At 43.4% G+C, this 26,300-nt stretch overlaps 2 protein-coding genes across 4 annotated transcripts in view; one reads left to right on the forward strand and one right to left on the reverse strand.

Moving 5' to 3' along the window:
* The window catches only part of LOC119381691 (gastrula zinc finger protein XlCGF7.1-like), a 229,158-nt gene that overhangs the window by 26,610 nt on the left and 176,248 nt on the right, over positions 1-26,300 (forward strand). The window lies entirely within an intron of this gene.
* Positions 9,009-26,300, reverse strand: part of LOC119383222 (PAS domain-containing serine/threonine-protein kinase) — a 64,578-nt gene continuing 47,286 nt past the window's right edge. For all 3 annotated transcript variants that reach the window (XM_037651261.2, XM_037651263.2, XM_037651262.2), the window contains 9 exons: positions 25,304-25,538; positions 23,105-23,377; positions 21,424-21,614; positions 20,450-20,602; positions 19,242-19,505; positions 16,442-16,624; positions 15,599-15,749; positions 14,921-15,058; positions 9,009-12,293 (listed from right to left, as the gene is read on the reverse strand). In XM_037651261.2, the coding sequence (XP_037507189.1) occupies positions 11,977-12,293; positions 14,921-15,058; positions 15,599-15,749; positions 16,442-16,624; positions 19,242-19,505; positions 20,450-20,602; positions 21,424-21,614; positions 23,105-23,377; positions 25,304-25,538 (1,905 nt within the window). In that variant the 3' untranslated portion in view covers positions 9,009-11,976. The remainder of the gene's footprint in view (positions 12,294-14,920; positions 15,059-15,598; positions 15,750-16,441; positions 16,625-19,241; positions 19,506-20,449; positions 20,603-21,423; positions 21,615-23,104; positions 23,378-25,303; positions 25,539-26,300) is intronic.

Here is a 26,300-nt window from a genome sequence, read left to right on the forward strand (position 1 = left end):
GATTATGAGGGACGCCTTAGTGGCGGGCTCTGGAAATTTCAACAACCTGGGGTCCTTTAACGTGCACCTCAATCTAAGTACATGGGCCTCTTCCATCAAAAATGCGGCCGCCGTGGCTGGGATTCGATCCCACGACCTTAAGGTCAGCAGTCGGGGGGCATGTTTCAAGAAGGTTGGTGTTGGTGAAACCTGCCCCTTCATACGTCGACATTGTGTGTGTATGTACATAAACGCATACATACAAACTAGCACAAATACACACGGGGGTATCATCCTGTCCTCATCCTACTGTTCGCTTAACTTCCCCATCCACTGGCTTTCCTTCTCTTCCGACATTTTATTTCTTGGCTCATGTTATGGGAACTTATCGTGAAAGCATCCTACACTTCTGACACTTATTTCATTTTGTGTTGTTTTCTCTTTCTTTTAGTCAAACAGTCAGTGCACTAAGGTGAAGTTGAGTTCACTCCTACTAATGCATTTGTTTGTGGAATGCTCCAAAAAATAAACCTTTAGAACTCATGAGCATCACTAAATATTGTACAAAAAAGTCCCAGCCAGGTTGGATATTTCCTACGCAACTTCTTTTCTCCACATTGCAGTAAAGGTGTCCCTAGAATTTTTGAAGTGTAAAGAAGCGTGACGTGGGATTGATGGGATCTTAAGAGTCTTTGATTACCAGTGAATTTTTGTTCCTGATCTGCACAAGTACTGTGAAGAGCACTGCATTTTGTAATGTGTCTTGATGCTGGCATGAAATGTCTAATTTAGATAACACTTCAATTGCCCTTTATATCTCTAGATCGTCACTAGTTTTGGTATATTACATTTGCAGCGTGACTGTCTGTCATGTTTAGACTGTGTGATGTTAAGTTCTGTTATCGGTCACACCGTGGTTACTTTTTCTGCATCTAGCTGTGTAGCTAGTGCCTTGTATGATGTTGTCTGGTACGCGATAAAATGTTATCTTGCTGTACTGTGTTCATACTTTCATAACCTCTATGCTCTGTACATTCATGTTTTTCTTGTTCTGCTTTTTTAAAACTTTTTCATTGTCTTCTTTCTTAGAGATGCTTCCTTGCAACAATTAAGCACTTGGCAATGTTTAAAGGAAATCGGTTGTATAACTATGTTTCAGTGCAATAAATAAACTGCCTTTTTTTTTCATGTGCATTGTTATTTTTTCACAATATTTCCATCTTGACTCAAGTTGAATTTCATTGTACTGAATGCTCTAAGAGAAGTTGAGCGATGGCTCTTCTGCGCTCATTTATTTTTGCAATAGAACTTGGTCAGAAAATTTTCATTATAAATAATAGATATGATTGGAGTACGGCGATCCATCTGCTTGCATAGTTTGCTTGTCTGTCCCAATATGGTTTTGGCAGTATTGATCACTGGCATGAATTTTCTTGTTCCTTTTCTAGTATGGTATGCATCTCTGAAAACTGTCCAGATTCTTAATTTCGAAATTTAGAAAGCACCTAATTTAAAAATGCCCTGAAACATTTTGGTGTGAGAAGGGTAGCTTGCAGTGAGTTATTACAACATTTATCCAATTGTGATGCCTTTCTTTTCTTTCTCCTGAGAAAACTTACCAGCAAATTGCTTGTGCATTATAGTGTGATACAAAAACAAAACTGTATTTGCAACAACCTACTGTAAAGTACAGCCTGCCCATAGTCGTCACTAGAGGCCGGATTTTTACTCATTAAAAAGGCATGTGTGATGAAGCGACTTGAAAGAATGCGAGTGTAGCAGACGACAGCGCTGCATCCCCTAGAAGATGACGAAAATGAAGGGACATTGAAGCTCGCGCATCGAAAAAAAAAAGAAGAGAAGGCGCACGCGCAGAACGCAGCTGTTGGAACGGCGAGCCGACAAGACGAAGCGAGAGAGCCCAGGGCGAACCCGCAACTACGCACGAGGTTCAGAAGGCCGGGTTCCTGTCTTCGAGCCGCTGACGTCTTCGGGGCATGGCGTGTCGGCGTGACCCGGCACGAGTTCTGGGTGAGGCCTCCTGCGGACATCACAGGCACGGCGAGTGTCCTCGAGACCCCGGAGCTGCTGACTATGTCCAGCGAGCCGACGTCGATGACGGTGTGCGGCCACGCCTAGGCCTAGCGATGCCTTCTGCAGCGGGACGCTGACCTGTGTACCAAAGCGACGGCTGCACCACGAGTACGCAATGGGTTCCACCTCAAGGCACCGGGCTGCGGCACAGACTTGTGAGACTGCCTACTCCTTTTTGTTATGTTTGTGAACCGCGTGCACGACGTCTAGTTACTGTGTTTGTAGTGTGCGTCTTTCGTTGAATATAACTTCCTTTTGTGTTCCGCACTGTCTCCATCTTCCTCGCGTCACACGCCTTGCGACGTGACTAACCTCACCATCACAGCATGTTTCAGGTGCCATAAGTAGGCAGGCAAAACAACGTTCTAGGCCTCCAACATATCATAAAGATAGGCACAATAAATTTTTACATAACTGCAAGTAATTTCAAGCGAAAACTTCTGCGACCTGTATCCACAACAGGAAAACAAAAAAAATGTTGTTTATGATAGCACAAAGGCGCCAACAGTTGCACATAGCTGTCCGGTTGTCCTTTCTCCCAAATGGTTTGCAGAACACGGCCTCTTCATTTATTCTGTAGCATAGTGAGTCAAGTGTCCACTGTCGAACGAGCACACTCCTGGGTGTCTTTCTCTTCGGCATTGCTGAGAAGGGTGCAGCAGGAGCATATAGCCACTCCGCTACAAGACCACAAGAGAGGGATGCCTCCTATTGGCCGGGTCGAATTGCGTAGAACCAATTACTCTCCTGGCACAGAACACCTTAAAAAGGAAATTACACACAAAACAAGAACCGTGGGCACATTTTTCTTTCTTCTTTTGCTTTTTGCTCTCCTTTCCCCTGATGGATTTCCGCGGTTTCACATTCGCCAGCCGCTCGTGTCATGTCAGCCAGGCACAATATGCTGGCCAGCCCGTCTTACTTCACTGCTGCTAGCGGTTGTTGTCCAAGATTTGGTTGAACTACCAGACAAGATTGAACCCAATAGATTTCTGAGCAATGTTGCTCGGTAACGTGAATAACGGTCTGAAACTGTACCCGAAAGTGAGACTTGAGGCTAAACAGGGTTCATATAGGCATCGATTTTTAAAATAGGCATTTATAGGCCTTTACAGGCATTTAGGCGCAAACGCCAAAGTAGGCATTTGTAGGCACTATAAAAAGACTATAAAAGCGCTTCTTAACCTCTAATTCATGCTCATATATCAAAGTGGGGCAATAAGAGTGCAAGGAACAAAATAGGCATTTGCCTAAATTCCGGTCTTAATAGTCATCACACTTGTTATCACTCTTCGATTATCTTGGATGACAGCAGAATGAGTTTGTGCATAGCATGACAAAGACGTCACATAGATCTCAGTCGCAAAAGGATTGCACTGTCAAATTATAAGTTACTTTACAGTCTTAAGAAAGTGGCAACAATTTGTGTAATGTGTAATAGAACGTTACGCTTTGCAGCATGTACTGGCAAAATCAGAGTTTGTTTTCCGAGCTATCATTTCATTTGGAATTATTGAGCTGTCACTTGATAAACGGAGGACATAAAACACGCTATCAGCAATGTAGAGTACAGCATATTTGTTCATCTGAGCAATAAAGTGCTATCTAAATCTAAATAAACTATCATTTTAGGAAGACGAGGTCCTTTAGCTTTGTCCTTTTTTTGTGTATATCAGAGAGAAACTACGGCTTCCTTTCTGAACAATCAGAACTCCATTTCTTTTCTACGTTGTCTATGTGCCCCAGAAATCATTTTACATCAATTTTATACTTTGCATGCACCAGAAGTGTTCGATCCAAAGATGTGTTGCATTTGGGAAAGATACTGCTATTCGAGACAGTGGAGTATTTTGTTGACTTTTCTGCAACTTCCTTACTTCGTTCTGACACAAGAGTGAATTTCGTCGGTCCCATATGAATTTAGATAATGGAAGTTGAGTGTATGTGCACATCGATAGCCTTAAAATCCGGCCTTCATTGTATGATGAGCATTTCGCTTTCCTCATTATGCATGGACTATTTATCTATGGGCTAGTCGCTTGGAATTCATGGTAAGACAGTACAACAGAACTGGAGAAAGACAGAGAAAAAGACTTGCATGTAAGTTTTACTGTTCTGAGCCGTGTACAGTTACATGTACTGTCATGCTCAAGATGACTTGCAACACGGGAACGCATGGCCTCACGAGCTCAAAGATTGCGCATGGCTTCAAGTTGGCCCTTATTTCCACAGCTAAATGATATTTTATTTTTGGGTATCATCCACAAGTGACAGAACATTATTCAGTTGTGGAAATAAAGGCTAGTGGAAGCCATGCGCAATCTTTGAGCTGCACGATCATTGCACTGATCAGTGGTCATTGTTCCTCCCAATTGAGAAAGCGTGCTTGTAGGATTAAGCTATGATAACAAGATTAACACATCAGCAATAGTGTGTCTAGTGAGCGGTTATTTTCATTGTCTGGAGAATTGGTGACATGCACAACGGTATTGCTGCTTGCCGAACAACATACCTGGCAACTATCCATTCCTCATGACATTAAATAACAGCACACATGCATAAGTTTCCTGTATATTATTTGAATAAATGCCTGAATTCCACAATTGCAAACAATGCATAAATTTTCTGTATATTACTCAATTTACAACTAAGCTGAATAAAGCAGTGGCTGTTTTCGATGGAGGCAAAAATGTTTGAAGCCCGTGTGCTTAGATTTAGGTGCACGTTAAAGAACCCGAGGTGGCCGAAATTTCCGGAGTGTTCCACTACGGCGTCTCTCATAATCATATCGGGTTTTAGGACGTTAAACCCCAGATATTATTATTATTATTAAGCTGAATAAAGCAGGGTGATAAAGTGCTATTTAAAATTGAATAAGTACATAAAGTTTCATTAGTTTTCTCTCTCTCTCTTTTTTTTGCAGAATCTGAGATGGAATTTTTTTTTTTTTCAAGTAACGAAACTGTGTTCGGTTTCAACGTTGTTTATGTGCTATATCAGCATTTTATGTTAAATTATAAACTTTGTAGGCATAAAAGGTGGGCGCTTGTCAAATTTGGGTATCTGTTATGGTTGGGACAGATATTGTCACTTGAGTCAGTGGTCTTTTATTTCCTTATCTGCATCTCGCTTAATTTGTCATGCTAGACAACTCAACCAGTTTTGTCAGTTACATCACTTGAATTAATGGAAGTTGGCTGTACTTTGATAAATTAGCTTGCCTCTTTTAAAATCTAGCCTCATTATAAAATTAGAATTTTTCTTTCTTCATAATGGGCTATTTATGCAAAGCATGCATGGTTTAGTTCCTCAGGATTCATGATAAACCAGTGTAGCTGGGCTGGAGAAAGGCAGTACAGAAGTCTACACACTAGTTTTACCGTATTTAGCTGTGAGCATATAAGGTATTATATGTACAGAGTCTGTCATAGGACAAGAAATTGAGACTTTTTTGGTTCCGTCAAGCCTAGTATTATGTAGTATTATGCGAAAGCACATTTGAGAGCTGTGTTAGGTGATTCTAAGTCGTTGTTTAACTGGTTCTTTTCTCTCACTTAACCCAGTTTAGAATGGGGCTGTCAGCTTTGTGAGTTGGCCACCAATGTTTTTGTGGAGTGCCAAAGCAGTGTTGAAAACACCCTAACCTAAATGTGGGCATGGGCTGAGCCAATTCTCGCCCAAGCCCAACTAGACCTGCCAGTGATCACGTTTATTTTAAGGACTAAATTCCGGGTGGGCCATGAGATGTCCAAGATATGTGCAATGTACTATACCACACATTGCCATTCATATCCTGCAGGGCCATTGCCGAACTGTGCATTGCTTGTTGCATAGCCATGCCTATCCATTCCTTCCTGACATCCTCAAAATCTTGATAGGTAGGGCAGAGGTGCTTTCGCACTGAAAAAGCCAGCACTTGTCGTGGGGGGCATCTGAAGTTTGTAGGCATTTGGTTGGTTGCGACACCACGGACCCGAGCACATCAGGGTTGCACGGGCCCCCTCCCATATTTCCATGGCTGAACCTTTCTGAAAAGTAGAGCTGATAGCTTGTATTTGAACCTTTAATGCACCTCAGCATAGACTGCTCTCTGAAAGTTTCTCCTTCATGGCATTGCTTTCAAACTTGCCGTTCTGAAGCACAATGCATTCATTTTTTTACTGCCCACTCCACTCCCTTATGCCTGTCTTTCATATTTTCCCTTTAAGAATTGAAATTTTTCTAGGGATATTGATAAACATTCTTTGTCATTTCAATGTTTTTCTGCTGCGTAGTTGGTACTTTCAGAATACTTGCAAGCTTCCTCTTTGAACAGCGGCTTGTTTCTCGCACTGTCACTACGATTTAGATTCATCTTTCTGTTTTCCATGTATTCTTTTCCTCTTTTACCTTTTTTGATTGTTCTCCATGAACAACTCCCGCAAGTTGAAACAATGCCCATCCTCTGTAAAATCTGCACAAAGCTTTTGTGGCCCTTGTTTGACCATAGTATGGCTACAGAAATGGCAATTGCCACAGCAGTGACTACCATTTTTGTACATAGGAAAAAAAAAAAAAGAGACAGCGAGAGGAGTCTTGCTGTTAAAAGGCTCTGCCATATTTCGAAGTTAGTAGCTCTAATATTACGAAACAAGTTTCTTTCACTTGTCAGCCACTTAGTTTAGAACTTGCATGACCCACTCCAGAGTTGTTACATTAACCAGTGGAAAGCTTTTCAGTGGTTAAGCTCATCAAGCTTCATTCATGCTGTTTCTGCACTATAGTTCTTTTACAAGTGATGCATACAGCCGCTTACTTGAACAGCCTGTCACAACACGTTCATCTATTTGTGTGTGTTCAAGTTCAGACGCGCAGGTAAAAGTTGTCTCTTTAGAGTAATTCACATTGCGCCAATGCACACAAATCACGACAATCAAGCACATGGCCTCAGATGTTTGCTGTGCAATCTTTCAATAACTGATATTGCTGTCACTGAGCATGGTCTGAATGATGATGTACACACTATTATGCTATTTTTGCTGAAATACTGTAGCACAGTGGTTCTCAGTCATGTATGTTTCGGGGGACCCCTTGTGGACCGTTGGAAATGATGAGGGACCCCTTCCAGTTAGAGAAAAGGAGGGGGGGGTCATAAGTTCACACAACATGCAGCATGAAATAGGTGCCTTTTATTTCTCCGAGGCAAAGAATGGTCAAACTAAAGTGCCACGCCATTTCGATCTCAACAGCTTGTCAATAAGTTGTGTGGTCTGCGGCCACATTCAACCTGTGTGTAGCTATGTTTGCTCTGCAAATATGCAAGCCTAGGAAAAGTATGGTTAAATGCATATGTCGTAGAAAACTGCAACAAAAGCTCATGGAGAAGGTTAACATAAATCAGCTTCGCTGCAACGCAAAGACGTTATGCAGTGAAGCATACCAAAAATCAGAAGGGGCCGTTGTCACTGGACATAGTGCACCATAGGTCGGCAAACTCACTCATGAGTCGACTCACTCAGACTCATATCGAGACGTGAGTCTGAGTGAGTCCAGGTGAGTAATCTTTTTGTGAGTCTGAGTCCGAGTGAGTTCGATAGGGAAACCTTTTGGTGAGTCTGAGTCCGAGTGAGTCCGGTTGAGCAAAATTTTGGTGAGTCTGAGTCCGAGTGAGCCCTAAGGGCAAAATATATTGCGTGAGTGAGTCTGAGTGAGCTCCACATTTTTTGTCGACCTATGGTCGTATCTACTCAACTTTAGCATTACTATCAGCCCTATGTCAGCTCACGTTTATAATCCCGTGTACTCCCGCATACTTCAACGTGCTACCGTTCATACGTCAGCTCAATATTTATTGATCAGAGGCATGATTTTAGGAGGGAGAGGGGGAGGAGGTGCCTTGACCTCCCCCCGCAAACTTTTTCACGGGAAGTTACTGATAAAAATATCTCGTGTGAGTCATGACTTTCAATAAAAAGGTCCTTATTGAACTGCAAACTCAGATAACTCGTATTTGAAGGTACGAGATCAAAAGGTGCTAAGTAGCGCACAGATTATTCGAGATATTGGCGTTAAAGAGCATTGACATTATGGTAGAAAAAGGATAATTAAATGTTAACGGACTCATGAGTCGACTCACTCAGACTCACTCAGACTCAGATCGAGCCGTGAGTCTGAGTGAGTCCGGCTCAGTAATATGTTGGTGAGTTTGAGTCCGAGTGAGTCCGGTTGAGAAAAATTATAGTGAGTCTGAGTCCGAGTGAGTCCGGATGAGGAAAAGTTTGGTGAGTCTGAGTCCGAGTGAGCCCTGAGGGTAAGATAAGTTTCGTGAGTGCGTTTGAGTGAGCTCCACATTTTTTGCCGACCTATGTAGTGCACCTCCAAAAAACTCACTTTTGTTTTTCCAAGGATGGGTTTGCCATGGAGGGGTTTCGCAGACCCCATTTGAGAACCACTGCTGTAGCAATATTACTGCTCTACTGTTGCCATTTCAGCCCCAGATAGGCACCATATGTGGGCACACTAGCTACACCACTTGAGTGCAGTTACGATAATTTCCTTGAGTGCAGTTGAAAAGGCAAAAAGAATAAGCTTTTTGCGTACAGCTCAGCGCAATTGCATCAACATTGACCATGCTGATGTTATATCAACAATGTGCTATACACAATCTGTCTGCATTGTATTGTGCATTTAAAAGTATTGAAAAGCAAGCACCCCAGCTGTGTTCTCGGGACTAAACACGAATGATGCGTGACGTTCACGCATATGCGATGCGCAGTGAATGGTGCTGTTGGCAAGCACTGCTACGATACCATCCACAGTTCAGCTAAAAAAATACGGCTTCTTTGAGTAACTGCTAGCACTCACAGCCGAAGCAAAACATAATTTGCTCATATTGGCGAGGCACAGCCAAAGTATGACAAATCAAGATGCTGTAGACACCCATCTGCGCTCTGTCAATATAGTTTATTTGTAGTAATAAATACACGCGGTACGTACATATGTACAAAAGTCTCAAACAGGACTTTCCCACTCTCTTTGCCTCGATGGTAATCCTTACATTAATACATATTTTTTCTTATGGGGACCATATCAAGCAGGCAAGAAACTCAAAACTGTAGGCAAACATCAATGCATGCATTTAGAATCTTGTATTTCTGTAATCACAGCAGCCCCGATGTGTGTGTCAAATGGTTTAACAAATAGAAAACCACTAAAAAAAAGGGGGGGTGGGGGAAATTTTGTTGCAGAGACGTTGAATAAGCATGGAATATTTTGCCAAAGTCAGGTTCGAACAACAGGAAATGTGTGCAGTGAAAATTTCAATATCGAATCCAAATTTCGTGCAACTGTCACAGCCTGCTTTTGCTACAGAAGCTGACAGACATAGCTGTCTTTTAAAAAAGTTTATAACTGCTGAAGATCACTTGTCTATGTTACATCAGTTTGTCACTTAAAACGCCACACATCAAACAGGGGTGTCTCATCAATGGACCTCAGCACATTTCGAGCAACCTAGCACAGCTACAAAGAGAAGGCAAAGGCAGAAGCTTCACTTATGCTTGTGCAACTAACTGCACCTAAATAATGAAGAGCTGCCTAACCCGCCAACATTTTCAACATCCAAAAGATGCTAAGATGTTTTTGTTTTCAAAAACTAAGCTATGTTTGCATGCCGAACTATTACACTAAAATTGAGCTTTAAAATATATTTGCAGACTTTTGCCACACACAGAACATCAAAATGCAGGAATGTGTGTCTTAAAACGTAGAGTTACAAAAAGAAAAAGAATAAAAGAATGAATATTTGACATGCAAAGTAGATGCACCTTATGATGTAGTCCAACACTGGAGTGTTAACTGAATGCTCCACATTATGTAGTCATGAAGCACACACACAAAAAAAGGAATGACTTGGAATGCTGAAGTTTTAGGCTACGCATCTAGCAAAAATAAGCATTGCAGTCAAAAGACCTGCTGTCTGATATGTACACACTTCGATCCAACTTGCCCATGCTTACCACAAGATAAAACTTCTTGTGCCCCATCGACTAGCTAGCTTATATTTCATCACGACAAATAGTTAGTCACTATCTCACTCTGCAAACCCTTTAAAAATAGGTATAAAGCATCCAATTTCAAACATTCAGCTTGACTTGCAACAATACCGCGGCCTGTATCAACTTCAGTCTGGAATGGACGTGTCAATGTAGCTAACACCTACAGTCACTTATGTAAAGAACATGCAAGTCACCAAGTAAAGTTTCTGGGCTTTGAAAACAACTGCTGTATCCATTACAGTGATGAACTGTCTGGATTGGTCCACATTTTACCTCTTCCTTGTTTCCACTTTGCAGAAAGTTAAAATGCCCAGTGATAGGCATGTATATGGTTTCCAGTTTATCGAATTGCGCGCAACTAAAACGAATAAAGAAAACAGCGCCTGATTGCCAATGGGTCTTTTTGTAAAATCCAGCCATGCTGCTACCAAATTTGTATATTAAACCTGTAACGTCATCACTCTTGTGTATTTAGGTATCGTGTAGAACAAAACATTTAATTTATGAGACAAAGGTACAGAGTAAAAAGAAGTGTGTAACTGAAAACAATGTTCAGTGCATTCCAACATTCACATTTTGCAATTAAAACTTAAACAGAAGCACCAGAAACGTGGTCGTAGGTTCTTACGAATGGCGCAAAGTTGGAAATGTGTACAAACTCACGTGCCAAGGTTTAGTCAATAGAAATGCATGCAGCAAATTGATTACAGCTGCCTGGCTGGCAAGCTACCTCATTCCTTTGTATCAAGAACACAGACGTTTACACCCTCCAAGTTCACATTTCCTTGACAGTGCTTTCAGCTCTTCGTAACATTTCTGAAAACTTCTCCCTCTTGTCAGAGTTGATAAGCTCGGCAAGAAGACCTTGCTAAACAATTTCACTGTTGCAGTGTGACCACACGCTTGTCAGAGGCGAGAGGAATTGTAACACGAGTAGGCCTGAACAATGTCGATGACAAGGAGAACGGAATCTAGACAAATCAACCGATCCGACGCATGGTGCTCGCAAAATGAAATGTATAAATTTAGGGCTAACTAGTGCAGTGACTGTCATTTCCGGTCTGTAGTTTGCGTGACATGGACGTAATTTTGGCTCTCACTTTTAGATTGATGTCTGCATCACGTTATTGACCAGATACGCAGAAACGTGACGTGGCACTCTTGAGTAATTGCCCCACATGGAATGTTCTAATTTATGTTTCACTGTCACGTTCCATTCTGTGAGCATAGTACAATGCTGCATCAGAGGGCGTTGTGCACAGTTATCAAATGCTGCCGTCTTGCATTTTAATCAATCTCATTAAAACTGAATTGTGAGAATAGTGAAATAGTTAAGAAGTATTAATGAACAAAAGCATGCCAATGCATATTGAAGTCAACGCTGCGTAGGAGTGCTATCCAATTTCCTTAACACTGTTTCAACGGTAGTGGCAGGACACAGTAATTGCAAATAAGAAGGTGCTTCGAAGCTATGCAATGACTGTCCCTGCAGCTGCAGAGACAATGTGCAACCAAGAAAGAAAAGGGAGAAATTAAAATCAGCTTTGCAGATGCGTCAGCACCAATAGATGAATTTAAAACACCTGCTTGATGAACAGCCTCATGAATGTCATGCGAGAAGAGAAAATAAAAAATGGAAAGAATGCAGGCAGGTCAACTAGTATTCAACGAACGTTCTCCAGAATGCCCCACAGGTGACCCAAAAGCATGCCGTCAGGAGCTGTCGCTCCTGAAGCAATGACAACACTGACCTCTCTGCACGACACTGCCTGTTCTTGCAAGTAAACTAAATGTTCAATTTAAAGTTATAAGCAAACGGGCTGACTCGTATTCCACGCATTATTTTTCGGCACCTAGCACAAGCAACCTAGGAACAGGCTTCCAGTTCCCTCGAGATGTCTTCAGTGCTGTAAGCTGCTGCTTCAGAGGCAACTACAGTGCCAGCCTTCTCGCACGGCCCAGCAAGCGAAATCATGCTGGGTGGTGGGGCGGCAGCAGATGCTGTTGCTTGTTCGTGACTTGAGGAGCAACGAGAGTGCGCGTGGCCGGTCACGGAACTGGCGCAGCTGAGGCTCCGGTGTCTTGAAGATGGACCGTCGCTCTTGCTAAGGTCGTAGAGGCTGCAGCTGAAGTATATCGAGCTGTCTTGATGGAAGTACTTGGACGGGCTTATCTCCTCAGGGGCTGCACAGAAACACAAGGCACACTATGCTTCAAGCTCAGTACACTGTTGCATGTTTGAGAAGTACGCAAATGTTATGGTGACAACTTCATCATTGGAAGACATGAGGTGTGCAAAGTACCCATGCCTGCTATGAAGAGGCTTTGCAAGCTTTACTAATGAAAAAAGAAACACACCGAGAAATACGAGACCGCACTCATGTTGGAGGGCTGTGGCACCATGTAAAATGGGCAAGCTTGGGAAACACTTACTGAGGCATAATGACTCAATACAATAAAGCGCTTTGACATCCATGCTGTCACAATGACTTAATAAATGCATAGCACTAAGTATGTCGATGCTGCATTCCTTGTCGGCAGCATGTGCAACAGGTATAAGTTGCAAAAGACTTTTGCGGTATAATTTCAGCATTGTCTCAATAACTCCTTGGTCCATGGGCTGCAATATTGCAGTTCTGTTCACTGGTAGGTAGAAATTCCAATGTGATTGTTATGAAATTTTTTAATTCTACTGTGACTGGGGCAACAACAAAAACGTGCCTGTGCTTCTCCCCAAACTTTCGATTGTGCATTCGCACATACTCTTTGAAAGTGGCAGTGGTCATCCAAGCTCATTTGTTACTTTAGTACTATATGCAGTCTTTGGGCATTGTTGCACAGTGGAAGCACTATGACTTTGCCGCCTTCCCCAGTATCATCAACAAATGAAGCTTGTCTTCCCTCGTTGCACTAGCACCAAACAGCACTGTAATAGTCTCTTTGCTTTGTTTACATCCTCATGAGGATCTGGCCAGTGTATTGCATGTGCACTTTGGCAACAATTTACAATTTGTAAAGGAACGCCATCTTGTCTAAGCTGTAGGTGCTTTTATCTTCATATCACTGAAGTAGCTCAGCTGATGCTTGAGCCATCCACCTATGGTGTCACGTCTGTATTCTGTATTCATGGCTGCACTTCCTCCAACAACCTATTTTGAAGCCACGCCAAGCTTAGTCTTGAAGCACTGAAGCCAGCCATTGCTGCACTTGGAATCTTGCTCAACCACGTGGAGGGCTAGGGTATGCGGTCAGAGTAGATCCACTTACGGGGAAGGGAGTTGCACTTCTAGCATTCTTCAGCCTTTCGAAGTGCATTTTCCACTACTGGATGCACAGACTCATGGCTGCACCTTCAAGAAGAGAAACTCCTCTAGAAACTGTCCAGTACACCTTCCTTATTTTTAAGAATAGTAGTTGATAATGTTGACCACAGTATTCCAAATCTCCTTGCAATTTCAGACTTTCAGACTTTGTCAAAATGAAGGTAGTTAACTACAATTGCACTCACTCCTGCAAAAGCAGAATGTGGAGCGTAAGGAACAATTTGCGAGGAGGGCTATCGGCATCGCTATCACTTCTCAGCATTGCTGGAGGAGGGACTAACTTTTTTTAGTGGCTTCTCAGACAAAAAAATAAATACTGCTTACAAAATATCCACGCGCTTTTGGAATCTACTGGTGCAGGTTTAGCCACTACCGAGGGGGAGCTGTTCGTTTCGCCACAAGAAACTGGGTCGAGAAAAATTGGTTGTCAGTCCCTTTAATGTCTATGTTTCAACGTCGTGTGAGGTCCAAAACAAATGGTCAAAAGAAAGGAAGTGACCAACAGAAGGTCCAAGTACACTTCAGCCTTCACGTTCTCAGAAAATGCTAAGCTGTTTCATGCCATAGCAGCCCCACATTGCAGCGAAACCACCTCTTCAGGTGGGTTACATGCAGTAAATTACATCTCGCTTGTTTCGAACACTTGCAAATTTCGAAAATCTTAAAATCACGTCAAAGTGAATTCAACTACTGTAATATGCATTCGAATATTCACACAGGCCTATTCAAAAGGCATTTGCTAAAAACTGACTGAACAAAAGTGTATTCACAAAATTCAAGGACATTTCAGGATCTCGAAAAATTTAAGGGTTTTCAAAAAGGGCCTTGAAAATACCATTTTAAAATTCCAGGATGTTCAAGGGTTTCACAAACTGCTACAGACCCTGATGGCTGCTACCTCCATTATCAGTGACGTGATGAATCTCTTTCATGCCTGAAGTTGCACTGTGCTTGACATATATTTTCAATTGGGCACACAATGAAGTCATATAGATTATTTTGGGTACCCTCGGGGAACCGAGGCAGCACACTGTAACTGTGGAATCATTGGCCACATAAAGAAAGCAGTGCACAAAGCCTTTTTTTTTTTTTTTTTGCGTAACACCATAAATAGTCGGAATAGTATTTATGGGATTGCAGTTCGACACGAGTATAACTGAATTATAATAATAATAATAATATCTGGGGTTTTATGTGCCACCATATGATTATGAGGCATGCCGTAGTGGAGGGATCCGGAAATTTTTAACAACTCGTGTTCATGCGCACTGAAATTGAACAGTGCATGGACCTCTAGCATTTCACCTCCATCGAAATGTGACTGCCGCAACCGGAATCGAAACTGCGACTTTCGGGTACCAGCCGAGCACCGTAACCGCTGTACCACCACGGTGGGCAATATATAACTGAGTAAGTGCACTGCGTTGTGGCAGGGCTGTAGAGATTAAATTTGCAGTGTTAAATTAAAGAGAAGGAGCAGTCTCTCACTGGCATGGACGACATCCTCAAAGCGGTAGCTCTCGGGGCAGACAGGCTGGGTCGTCCATGGGTGGTGCTCTGCCTCGGCCAGAGTGCAGCGCTGATGCGGTTCAGGATGAAGGAGCCGTGAAATCAGCTCCCAAAGATCTGCATTAGGACAGAGAACAAGGCCATGCACCCATCTATACTTCTGTCCAACATTCGAGACATGTGCAGTTCGCCACACTGCTTCAAGAACGTGAAAAGCCTCTCAGTTCAATACGAGTGTTCCACAAGCCACGAATGTAAAATGAATCTGCATGACACCATTGTAGGTCGACCTATTTCATTCAACGCTGAAAATCTAAAGTTGGGTGGTTGACTTTAATCGAAAGAAACTACACGTACCACCACTAACAGCAAGAAAACTGAGAAATCAGGGGTGCTATGGCATGGTTACAACTTAATGTTTGCTTTCCAGCTCTACCCACAGCACATGGTTATTCTGGGCACTTGTTCAGAAGTTTCTTTTTTTTTCTTCTCCTTTTTCAAACATTTGCTGCGAGCATCATAGAGTTCATACATGGCACATATGGCTCTTCTGGGAGTGTCTATCATTGAATCAGCAGTGGCAATTTGTTTGGGGGGTACCAGTAGTTGCTGGAAGAGCCCGCCTTTATGGCTCTTTGGCACATCTGTTTTGCTCACCTCTGGAAGTTGCATAGGGTGGCTTGAGCATCGCTGCAATTGTTTCCTCCACATCAAAGAAAGGGTTCTCCCCAAATATGAGCGTGTACAGCGTCACACCCAACGCCCACATCTCCAGTTCAGGCCCTGCATATGGGTTGCCCTGCAAGACCTGAAAAGGAAGAAGAGTATTAGTAAAATTTGCATGGCTTTCATACGTTAGTTATCAGCCAAAAAAATATCTGCGAGATAATGCACCTACTGGTACCAGGAAATAAGCAAGCATGCTTCATAAAGGCTAAACTAAGACTGCAGAGGGTACAACTTAGACGAAAGAAAGGGAGCAATGAGAACACGGCGCTCACTTCCCAGTGGTTTTTTTTTGTTTTTGTTTTTTTCTGGGGGGGGGGGGGGTTAGAACAGAAGCTGTTATAACATTCACATAAAGCAATTCTTTTCTGTTGTAGATAGTGGTAACAAAGGCTTTCTTCCAAAAACAATTAGTTGTAAGTCAGCGCAGTGCTTTCATCCCTAGGGCTCTTCCAATTGTTCACATTCTGCCTTCGTGCTGAAACCTGCTACTCGCATACCGGAAACATTTGAAAATGATTCGTCGCATGCAAGCTTATATTGTTGTCAACTATCAGAGCACCCTATCAACAAGCACTAATTACATTTGACTTTGCCTAGTTTTCTTTTGCCTTTTGCTAAAAAAATCCACAGAGTGTGTGGCAATACTCGAAGGCAAGAATTTAACTAACGTTTAGTATCGTGGTTTCTTTTCGTATAAAAGAGACACAACTAGACACCCAGCTGCAGAAAAGCTTTCCAGACTGTGTGAGCATGCTTCACGCAGCACAATACCTCAGGGCTGCAGTACTCGACGGTGCCGCAGAAGGTGGTAAAGTGGCGGTCAGGAGCCATAAATGCCGCAGAACCAAAGTCGATGAGCTTCACGTTGAAGCGCTCGTCCATTATTATGTTCTCGTCCTTGACATCACGATGGAGGATGTGCAGGCCATGCAGGTATGAGAGGGCACTCACCACCTGGCAGGGTAAAAACAAGATTGGAAAAAATTTGATCTGCGGTCTTGAAACAAAAAAAAATAATCCGACTTGTCTACTCCATAACTATATTACGTTAAAAACAAAGAAACTTCAGCAGTCAGCACCACAGTACATCAATGCAAGTGCTAAGAGGTTGTAGTATTTGCAATATTTATTACATCTGATAATTTGCTGAGAAAGAACACCTTTAACAGATTGAATTGATTTGGTGACAACAACATAAACAGTTAAATGAATGAGGTTAGAAGATGCTCAACTAACAATCTGTGTGCAAGGGAATGCTTTCCAACAAAAGCTCCTTGAGAAGATGCAACACCAGGGGTGTATGCATTAGAAGAACTTGCAAAGAAAAGTTTCAGTACTGCCACCCAGGATGGAGACTCTAATAGCAACCCCTAAAGTGGCAGTGTGTCTTGGCAGAGCTGAGGAAACAGTCACCTAACTCAAATTGTACGATTTCCAACCAAAAAACTTCTATTTATTCATCTGGAAAAGCTAAGTGAGAAAGGCAGCTCAAGCAGCAAGAAGTCATCTCAAGTGCTTTTGGCATTTTTCAGGGCGATATAGCAAAGTTGTTATGGCTGAACCACCATCTCGTTTGCGACTGTTGGAGAGTAAATTGATAAATTCGGAACATAAAACGTTCAATGAACCATAGAGATGATGCGCTGACAGACAATGAAAATGAGCTGTCTGAGAGTTATGATGGTGGTCATCGTATTTTCTCTCGCATAACCTGTACCCTAACTCCAACCCTCCGAAAAATTTGAACAAAGTCTTATATCTTATCACCCCCACATTTCAACCGCAGATTTCATCCACACAAATTCGTTTTAGACCTTTATAGAAATGACAAGACCAACTGCGCCCAAAGATTGCGAATGTTTATAGTATTCATTCAGTTTCAGTAACAAGTGTCGCTCCACCATCCTCCGCTACTGTTAGCTTCAGCCATCACTGTCAATTTCCTTGCGTTGCCATTTCTTATCTTCAGAGCTCATGTACAAGAACACGGATATAGCCAGGCAATGCTGAATAAGAGCGATCACCGACTCTATTGATTTATAAATAAAGAGAACAGCAGAATACACCATCCTTTAGTCCGAATTTCACAGTTCATTTATAGTTCCTGTGTGCGCAGAGACGCACACCGACTTTAGCTCTGAATTTTCTGCATCTTTCGTGCAGGTTATGTGCAAGGAAATATTGTGTTAGATATACACTCAAACCTCATTATAACAAAGTCACATCTGCCACGAAAATAACTTCGTTATATCCGAAAATTCGTTATAAACGTTTATTTGTAACACTGTAGCTGTGACAAGACTATTCCTCATTTACTTCATTATAACCGATAATTCGTTATATCCGTGTTCGTTATATCGAGGTTTGAGTGTAAATAAATTTCTATTACACGAGGCTAAAGTTGGCTGGTTGCATCATTTCCTTATTGCCAGATTCGGAGGCATGCTGCATTTTACTTGCTAAAAAAATTCACGCTTATGATTTATACTTGAGACCAATGAGAGATTGCAGTCTCGTGACGTAGACGGTCGTTTAGCAACTATGGATCAGTTGCTCCGCTAGCTTGGCCGCTGCCATTGCTCGTGCATTCGCATGATACACAGCAGCATGGGAACACATCTAGAGCAGCAAAATATTGTAAGCAATGCATTTCAGCCGGGGCATATTACAAATTCGTATCATGTCAGAATTCGCACCAGCCGTGACCGTATCACTGGGGTTTTACTGTAATGAGATGGTGTAGCTAGTACAGTAGAACCCCGCTGATACGTTTTTGAAGGGACCGTAGGAAATAAACGTAAGAGACGGGAAACGTAAGAGCCGAAAAACAGGAAAAACGGCAAAATATTTAGTGGTACAGAATTTTATTTCAATTCTTACGAGCAGCACGAAAATTGGCGCGCTCAGCCGCGATCTAGTCGATGGATAGAAACGCGGAGCTTAGGACGGCCTCATCCACAAAAATGTAATCAACGTATGTGATTTTTTTAACACCAACAGCTGTAGGCATGAAAGAACTAAGCACATGCAATCACGACCGGCGCGGCGAGTCCGACCGCGAACCGCACGCACGACCATGCGAGCTCCAACCAGCTCGAACTCCTCCCGTTCTCCGACAAATAACGATGATGATGAGTCTACGCCAACGCGATGGCAGAAGTGAATGCTAATCTCGAAGGCCTTGCTTTCGCAAGCAATTACGTCATACACGCCATCTTTGCAATTTGAATCTTGAAGGCCATGCTTTTGTTTGCATCAATTGAAAGATTGTGTTGCTTGCGCCTCTCATGCGGCTAATATTACGGTCAAACGAGGCCAAGCTGCGTGAAAATGCACCATGGCCGCTCTCTTTGGTAGTCACTCGGTCGGCTCCGAGCGCACTTCGCGACGTATCATACGGGAACAGTCCGACAGTTACGACGTAACAGCGGGGTTCCCAATACATTGTATCCTATGGGAGCTATGCCGGGACCGGCGGAAAACGACGTAACAGCCGGGAAAACGCAGCAGTGAGGAACGTAACAGCGGGGTTCTACTGTAACTGTAGACAGTTATAGAGCACTGCACGCACCTGTCTGAAGATGTAAGAGGCAAGGGGCTCATCGAGGCAGGGTGCCCTGTCAATGAACTCGAAGAGGTCCATGCCAGCCCCATGACGTTCCATGACCATTTGGAAGTGGGAGCTGTTCTCGAAGACGTCCAACACCCGCACAATGTTGGGGTGGCTGAGCGTGGTAAGCAGGCTCACTTCCAGAGGCACCACTCTCCCCATCATCTGGTCATGCACCCAGCTCTCTTCGTACACCTTGCTCTTGCGGATGAATTTGGTGATCACCTGGCACGAGGTAACAAGAGTGAGAAAACTGCAGTGTAGAAAGCCTTAGAGATCTGTCAACTTCAACAAGCCTTAAAGGGGCTCTGCAACACTTTTCCAAGTAACCATCGAATGGCTTCATTAAAGGAGTTTATTGCCTCACGAATCAACCGCCGCAAAAATTTTTAGAATCCGCCAAGTACGGGCAGTTGGAGATTTGTCACACACTGTAATTGCTTTCTCTCTTTTCATGTCTGCATGAGCACACAGCAGGGAGGGATGGCACAGGGGAAAGAAGTTACATCACGCGCACGTCATGAACTTGAGCACTTCATCTTTCTTTTTCTTCGAACGTGTGACTCACTTTCAGTTTGAATGCGATCGCGGGCATGTGGCAGTCTTGAGTACCGTGAATTTGGGTATATGGCATCATTTGTTGAAAGAAGAGGGAACGGTTTCTAGCAGACTTCGAAAATTAATTGTAAATATCAGGCCGCGTGCTGCGCTATACTATTTGGCTCACGTGTTCGCAGGAGACTCGACTACCGATCGGCAGCGTTTTCTGACCATGCTGAAGAAGTGACCATGCTGAAGCGCGGGCAGCAACTTTTAACTTTGAATCTAAGGGCGCGGTTGCGATTGCTGGCGCGTGCACCATCTCGACAGCCATTACAGCGGGCGGCTCATATACCCTTCTACGTGCTGCGCTCTACGCGGAGAGCGCAGCACGTAGAGAGTGACTACGCGGAGAGCATCTCTCCCTGGAGCGGCTGTATTCTCTTACACGAGCGTTTTGTAGTTACGTGAGATCGGACACAAAACAGTTAGCTGCCAGCCTCACTTAGTATAACACTACAATTTGTTGCTATCGCAATCATTGCTTCGCCCTTGCGGTGAAACTGACTTTTTAGGCATATACAAATAGGGCTCATGTTCCAAGTACTATCAACACTTCAGTAACTTACAAGGAGGCGGTCTGAGTTTCGGTATGCCATCTTGACGCATCCGTAAGCACCCTTGCCAATCTGCTGTAAGGTCGTGTAATGCTCAGCATAGAGTCCGCTCGTGTACTCAGACTCTGCAGTCTCGTCGTGCAGGGCAGTACCTTTACGCTCAGTCTGGTGTGCATGAAAAGAAAGGAAAAGGCAGGTTAAATCTACTTGTCAGCTACAACTTGAAGCAAATGGTGAAAGTTCTGCAATCGGTTGAAAGATCATGAGCGAGATGGTGTCAATGCCAATTTATCTCTTCAAGAAGATTCAAGAGATAAAAACAGGAAAAAACACGAGACCTTGGCTTCATCATCGAAGTAGTAGTCCTCTTGTGAATGATTACCTTTAACTGAATCGACCTTTTATGTAAGTTGCCGCTCCTGGATACCTGCCTCTACCAATATAGCATTGCAGACACGAAGATTATGCCTCGAAATCGCAAGTAGAATGTCAGAATCCCCACCCACTAAAACACTGAATTCAATGCTCTGTGCTTTGACTTTGTGGTAATCAAGCTTTCTCACAAACACCATGTCCTATAACCTTTTGTGGCAGCCTGTGCTTGTAACAAGGGTTGCAGATGCGGCATAAATCTGCATCTCCGGCTTGCAGGAGAAATAGCGAAGGGATTTAAAATGTTTTGTGATGTCTTAAATCAGAATAAAATTCTGTACAGCTTCAGTGCATTCCACAACTATTTCCTGCACTCACAAAACTGACTGCTTGTCTAAGTTCTCTGCAATCTTGTTCAAGACCTAGAGGCGTAGCCAGAGGGGGGTTTCAATACCTCCCCCCACCACTGGAATTTTTAGCACACACACATCAACGTACCCCCTTTTACCCGCAATATAAATCTTGTATATGCCCCTGTCAAGGTCCTTCTATGAGGGAGTTTGTAATGAGAGCATAGATAAGGCCACAACAAGAGATGGAACAAAATGCCTCACATGATCGCTGGTGTCCTCTCGTGAGGCCTCAGTGTCGGAACTAACCGAGCCGAGCGTCAAGGAGCGGAGTGGAGAGGACGGAGTTGGGTACTGCGGTGGGCAACTGTCCACCTCCAGGTCACGTGACACCCAGAGGCAGTAGATGGAGGAGCCTTCTTCCAGGTCCACCCTCCGGATTTGGTACACAATGGCTATGCAGAAAGAAAGACAAGAAGGCACAGAGATGGGAGAAACGAAAACAGCAATATCTGCTAGATATGCCCTCGAAAAAATGAATATCCCAGAAGGAAAGTACACCCGGTTCAAACAATGTAGTTTTGCCATAAGCAGTGGCTGCATACATGTGACATGCGCTAGTTTTATGTGAAAATGCTTACTTGTAATGTATGGACTACGCAACCACGGACTGGTTTTATAGATGGACCATTGTCGAGACCTGCTCGATTGTTTGAACATCCTCCTGACAACACCAACATCTTCATCGAACCAGTGTGTAATGGTGAAAGAAACTTAGTATGCTGCGTGCTGTGTCTTGCAATTTTTTTTATGCTCAATTCACATGTGGCATTGCAACAGTGGACATGAACAATGTCAAAGCCATTCTGCTTGCCCCCTGCACTCTCACTTTCATTAGCAGGGCAGTTTCCTGGACTTCAGAATATAATGTCACTGAGTGTAAATCTGCACTAATTCAGCACCAAACCGTTACATCTGTTGCCAACACCCAGTAGAGCAGCGCTGGATAGACCTAATGATTGGAGAAGCATGCAGAAATCTTGTGATGAATACATTCGTAGAAATGTTACTGAAGTCCACGAATGACAAGACCTCAAATGCACGAGCTAGGCTGATGGCCATAGAAGCGGAATTTTGCTCTGCAGACAAACAAGTAGCACGTAAATTCTATCTGCACGTACTGAAAATGGGTTAGACTCACGTAAATGTGAATCTGAATGAAGCAACCCTAATTTCCCATGTCATGCAGTTAAGGCCACATTCAACCCCTGCACTTTAAAAATATTGTGATGGTGTGTGGCACACGACAGGATGCAAGACATATCTACAGTGTCAACTACCTTTCAATGTCGTGTTACACCTCGTAAGTAAATTTGTTACCCTTTTCGTATGCAGCTGTGCTGGTGGTGCAGTCATGCTGGCGGGAGAGTTCACAGATGTGTATGTTCTGCAGCAAAGCATGTTGTTGGGCTAGCCGGTTCATAGATTCAGCAAAATCTTAAACTGTGCAAAGAAGACTGGACGAAAAAATTTTGCATTTTGAGAGTGCATCTGCGTTCCTGTTTTTGTCCAGTCTTCGTTGTGCAGTTTGAAATTGTGCTGAGTATATGTTCTGCTCTCCTTTTTTTTTCCACAATAGCTATATGCCTGCAACAGTTTAAACCTATTGCGGGTCATTCCACAAGCTTGTGCAAAGTACTGACACATGCTCTACACCACCTTCTCTATGCAATGGCATTTTGTGCCACGCAGCATTAAACAGTACGGGTGTGTGCAGCACGTAAGCAAGTAAGTGGACTGTAAGTGCCTGTTATGCTGTCATGCATAAATGCTGTAATAAACAACTTTATAAGGTCTTTTTTAGAAAGGAAAAGCTGTACAACCAGTCAGATTTGTGAAGCGTTCCCAGAGTAATGTCAGTGTGGTGACATGGAAACAAGCGTACCAATATGCGAGCCATCTCGATGCCTGCCAAGGCCTGTATAAGATCCTTCAGCAATGCTGAGGAGCGAATCACAGCTGCGGAATGTCTTCAGCTCTGCCTGGAAGGCACGTTCGTTGGCAGCTTCATCCCCGTCGGCACCAGACGCTGTGGACGGATGAGAGTCGTGCCGCCTGAATGATGCCTCCTGGGTGTTCTCCTCAGAACTGTACATTGTGCTCGATGTCATCGTCGACGTAGAGTGGAAGCTATCTGATGTCGGCAGCTTCGCTTCACCTGCACAGTTGATTGCAACCAGTGATTGCAACTCTCATGGACTTGCACGTTAGCTAAATTGTGTGCCAATTTTACTCCGTCAACGATTACTTGCCACCAGCCACAAATGCTCAAAAAAATTTTTTTTAAATATTTGTGGCTTGTGGCAAATAATTAAAAAAAGACTGCTTGCCACAAGGTGAGAAGTGGAGGGCATTGTGAAGTGGGGAGGATGGGGGGAGGGCACATTTTATAGTTTTCACCCATTTGCTTGCCGGTGCCAATTATGTACTCCCACCACTGACGTGGTGGAGATCCTTAAGCCGGACGCAACAACGCACCCCTAAAAAAAAAAAAACAGTCACAATTACACCGCAACGGCAAAGCAATGAATGCGATAGGAACAAATTGGAAGGTAACATGAAGAACGGAAAGCAGCTCGAAATTTCCAGCGCATCGCTCAAGCGCAAGGGACGCATGAAAAGCACACACACAGGACGAGCGCGAACTATCAAGTGTCACAGTTGTTACTTCTTTCTGTTTGAACAGCATGCTTGCTTCATAAACGCGGCCGCTGCAGCGAGCGAACTGACCTTCGTACGCTCTGTAACTTCGGCGCGGACATCGTGGTGAAAGCACAAGACCTACCCCCCCCCCCCCTTCCCTCTACGAGATAAGCGCCCGCAACGCTACGAGCAGGGCTATGACCTTTAAAGCGCGCCCCTCGCGCACTTTGAACCATCTCCCTGGTGAGCAAGAAAGCACGCTGAAGTAAATGGTGTATAAAATAGCTCGCCGTTAGCATGCTGAAGGACTGTACTCTTCGTGGCCTAGCGTCTAGCGCTGTGGAGCGAGAGGTCGCCCGTTCGATTCCGCGTGACGGAAAGTATTTCTGAATTATTTTTCTTTGTGGCCTTTATGTTAGAGCTGTGCAAATAGCAAAATTTTGGGTGCGAAGCGAATTCGAATATTGAAGTGTGAGTGCGAATCGAATCGAATGTTTTTTGAATATTTTTTTTTGAATTTTTCTAATACTTCGAAGCGAAATTGCAGAAAAAAAAAGTTGGAGAGGATTCCTAAGCATATTCTTATGAGATAGCAACATGAAAGTGTTTCTTTTCGCTAGGTTGAAGCGTAATGTAGAGGCCGAATCACAAGGGCACTCCTGACAGCGAACAGTGGCTCAGTGAAAGCTGAAGAGAAAAATATTTTTTTTTCTTCAAAACAACCACACGAAATAATCATATGCTATAGATCTTTACACAGAAGGATCCCTGGGTGGCACCATAATACCCTTTGGCGCAGTGCTAGATAGGCGTGACCCCCCAAAAATGCACTGTCACGGCTGTGATGTCAGCCTTTGTACACCCATGCCACAGTCCAGAAAGGAGGTGTTTCTTCTCTCCTGTGAAAAGGTCTACAGGCAGAGCCAGAGAGAACCTGTAATGCTGTAAGCACTCTGCAGTGTCCCTCATTTGTCGTTAGTCTTGCCATTACTGGTGGTAAAAGTTTCAGTTTCCATTATAAGTTGACCCTCCAACTTTCGATTTCAAGTTTGAAGAAAATAGGTTGAGTGAGAATAGTGTAAACTACAATGCTAAATTCAGCAAGTTTTATTATTCTTGATTTCCAGAATCAGAGCTGCTATGCTTTTTATCAAACCTGGCATGTGTTAGACATCGGTGTGCATCGGTCTAATATGAATGCTACCAAATTAATGCACTGGTAGTCTGTTTGGAGATACGTATTTTTTTACCTCTCCTTTGACACATTAGACAACAGGGCCAATTTTGACAGCCCCTTTAAAGTAGAACTCATGGAAGTCAACTGCATTGAACCAGCCTCCATTGCTATGCCAGGTCAAACAAATCAGTGGTACTGAGAGGCAGTGGATAGGTATGAGACATGCACACTGGAAGGGTTGAATCTCCAAGACTGCAAACTTACCCAGTGGCAGCAAGTCATTTTCAGCCTCTTCCTCCTCTTCCGCAAGGTCCCTCAAGGAGCGTGTTGTAGTTATCGAGCTTTCGTCTTCTATGGCAGCACCAAGGCGCTGCTGCTGCTGCTGCTGCTGCTGTTGCTGCTGCTGCTGCTGATGGCTCTTAGCAACCGAAGCCAGAACAGAGACATCACCTTCGCCACGAAGCAGTGGGCTGCCCAGGACATCAGCACTCAGCGAGCTCTGGGCAATACACACAGCATTGGTTCAGCTGCAATGATCTCAATCAAGACCTCCCACTAAACAGTCACACTAAACTGGCGTCAGCACATTGCCATAGTACCATAGACATAGTCAGTTATAACCTAAGAAAAAATATAGGCACCACCCACAGAACGGCCACACACCTGCCATTCAACAATAAAGTACAGTTGTGCTAGTTCGGATGCATTCAAAGTGTAAGCACTCTTTCTCTGCTAATGTAAATACTATGCAAGTTTCGAACTGAAGGTTCGTTGTTCCTGCCTAACATATTAAGTTTGGCTGAGCACTGGTGACAGAATACCTCGCGATCTTTACCAGGACTTTCAAGCTTGCAACCTCAAACCAGTGACATGAACATGTCTATGTGTGACAAGGTCAAATGCCTGAAACACACGTTAACTGTTCGAGGTCACCAGAATGAGCAAAAGTATGTGGATGGAACACGTACGCAAATTCTCTGTGAGAGGGACAGTGACCATCGCTGAGAGCTGAGCTCATGTTTATCCCCTTCAGGCGCAAATTATGATGGACTGTCTGAAAATGCATCAAGTTAACACAACGTAACTCCAAGGCACTCAATATTATATCCCATCAAAAAGAATGAGGTAATGTGTTGTTTTGTGCAAGTTTCAGTAATTAATTGCAATTAGCATGTAATTAAATATCCAAAATTATTAACACAGCCATGTTCCATTTTTGCATAAAAAGAATCAAACCTTAGGCTCAAAATGCATGCCAAAT

The sequence above is a fragment of the Rhipicephalus sanguineus genome, chromosome 2 (genome assembly GCF_013339695.2).
Source record: "Rhipicephalus sanguineus isolate Rsan-2018 chromosome 2, BIME_Rsan_1.4, whole genome shotgun sequence".
Classification (NCBI taxonomy): Eukaryota; Metazoa; Arthropoda; class Arachnida; order Ixodida; family Ixodidae; genus Rhipicephalus; species Rhipicephalus sanguineus.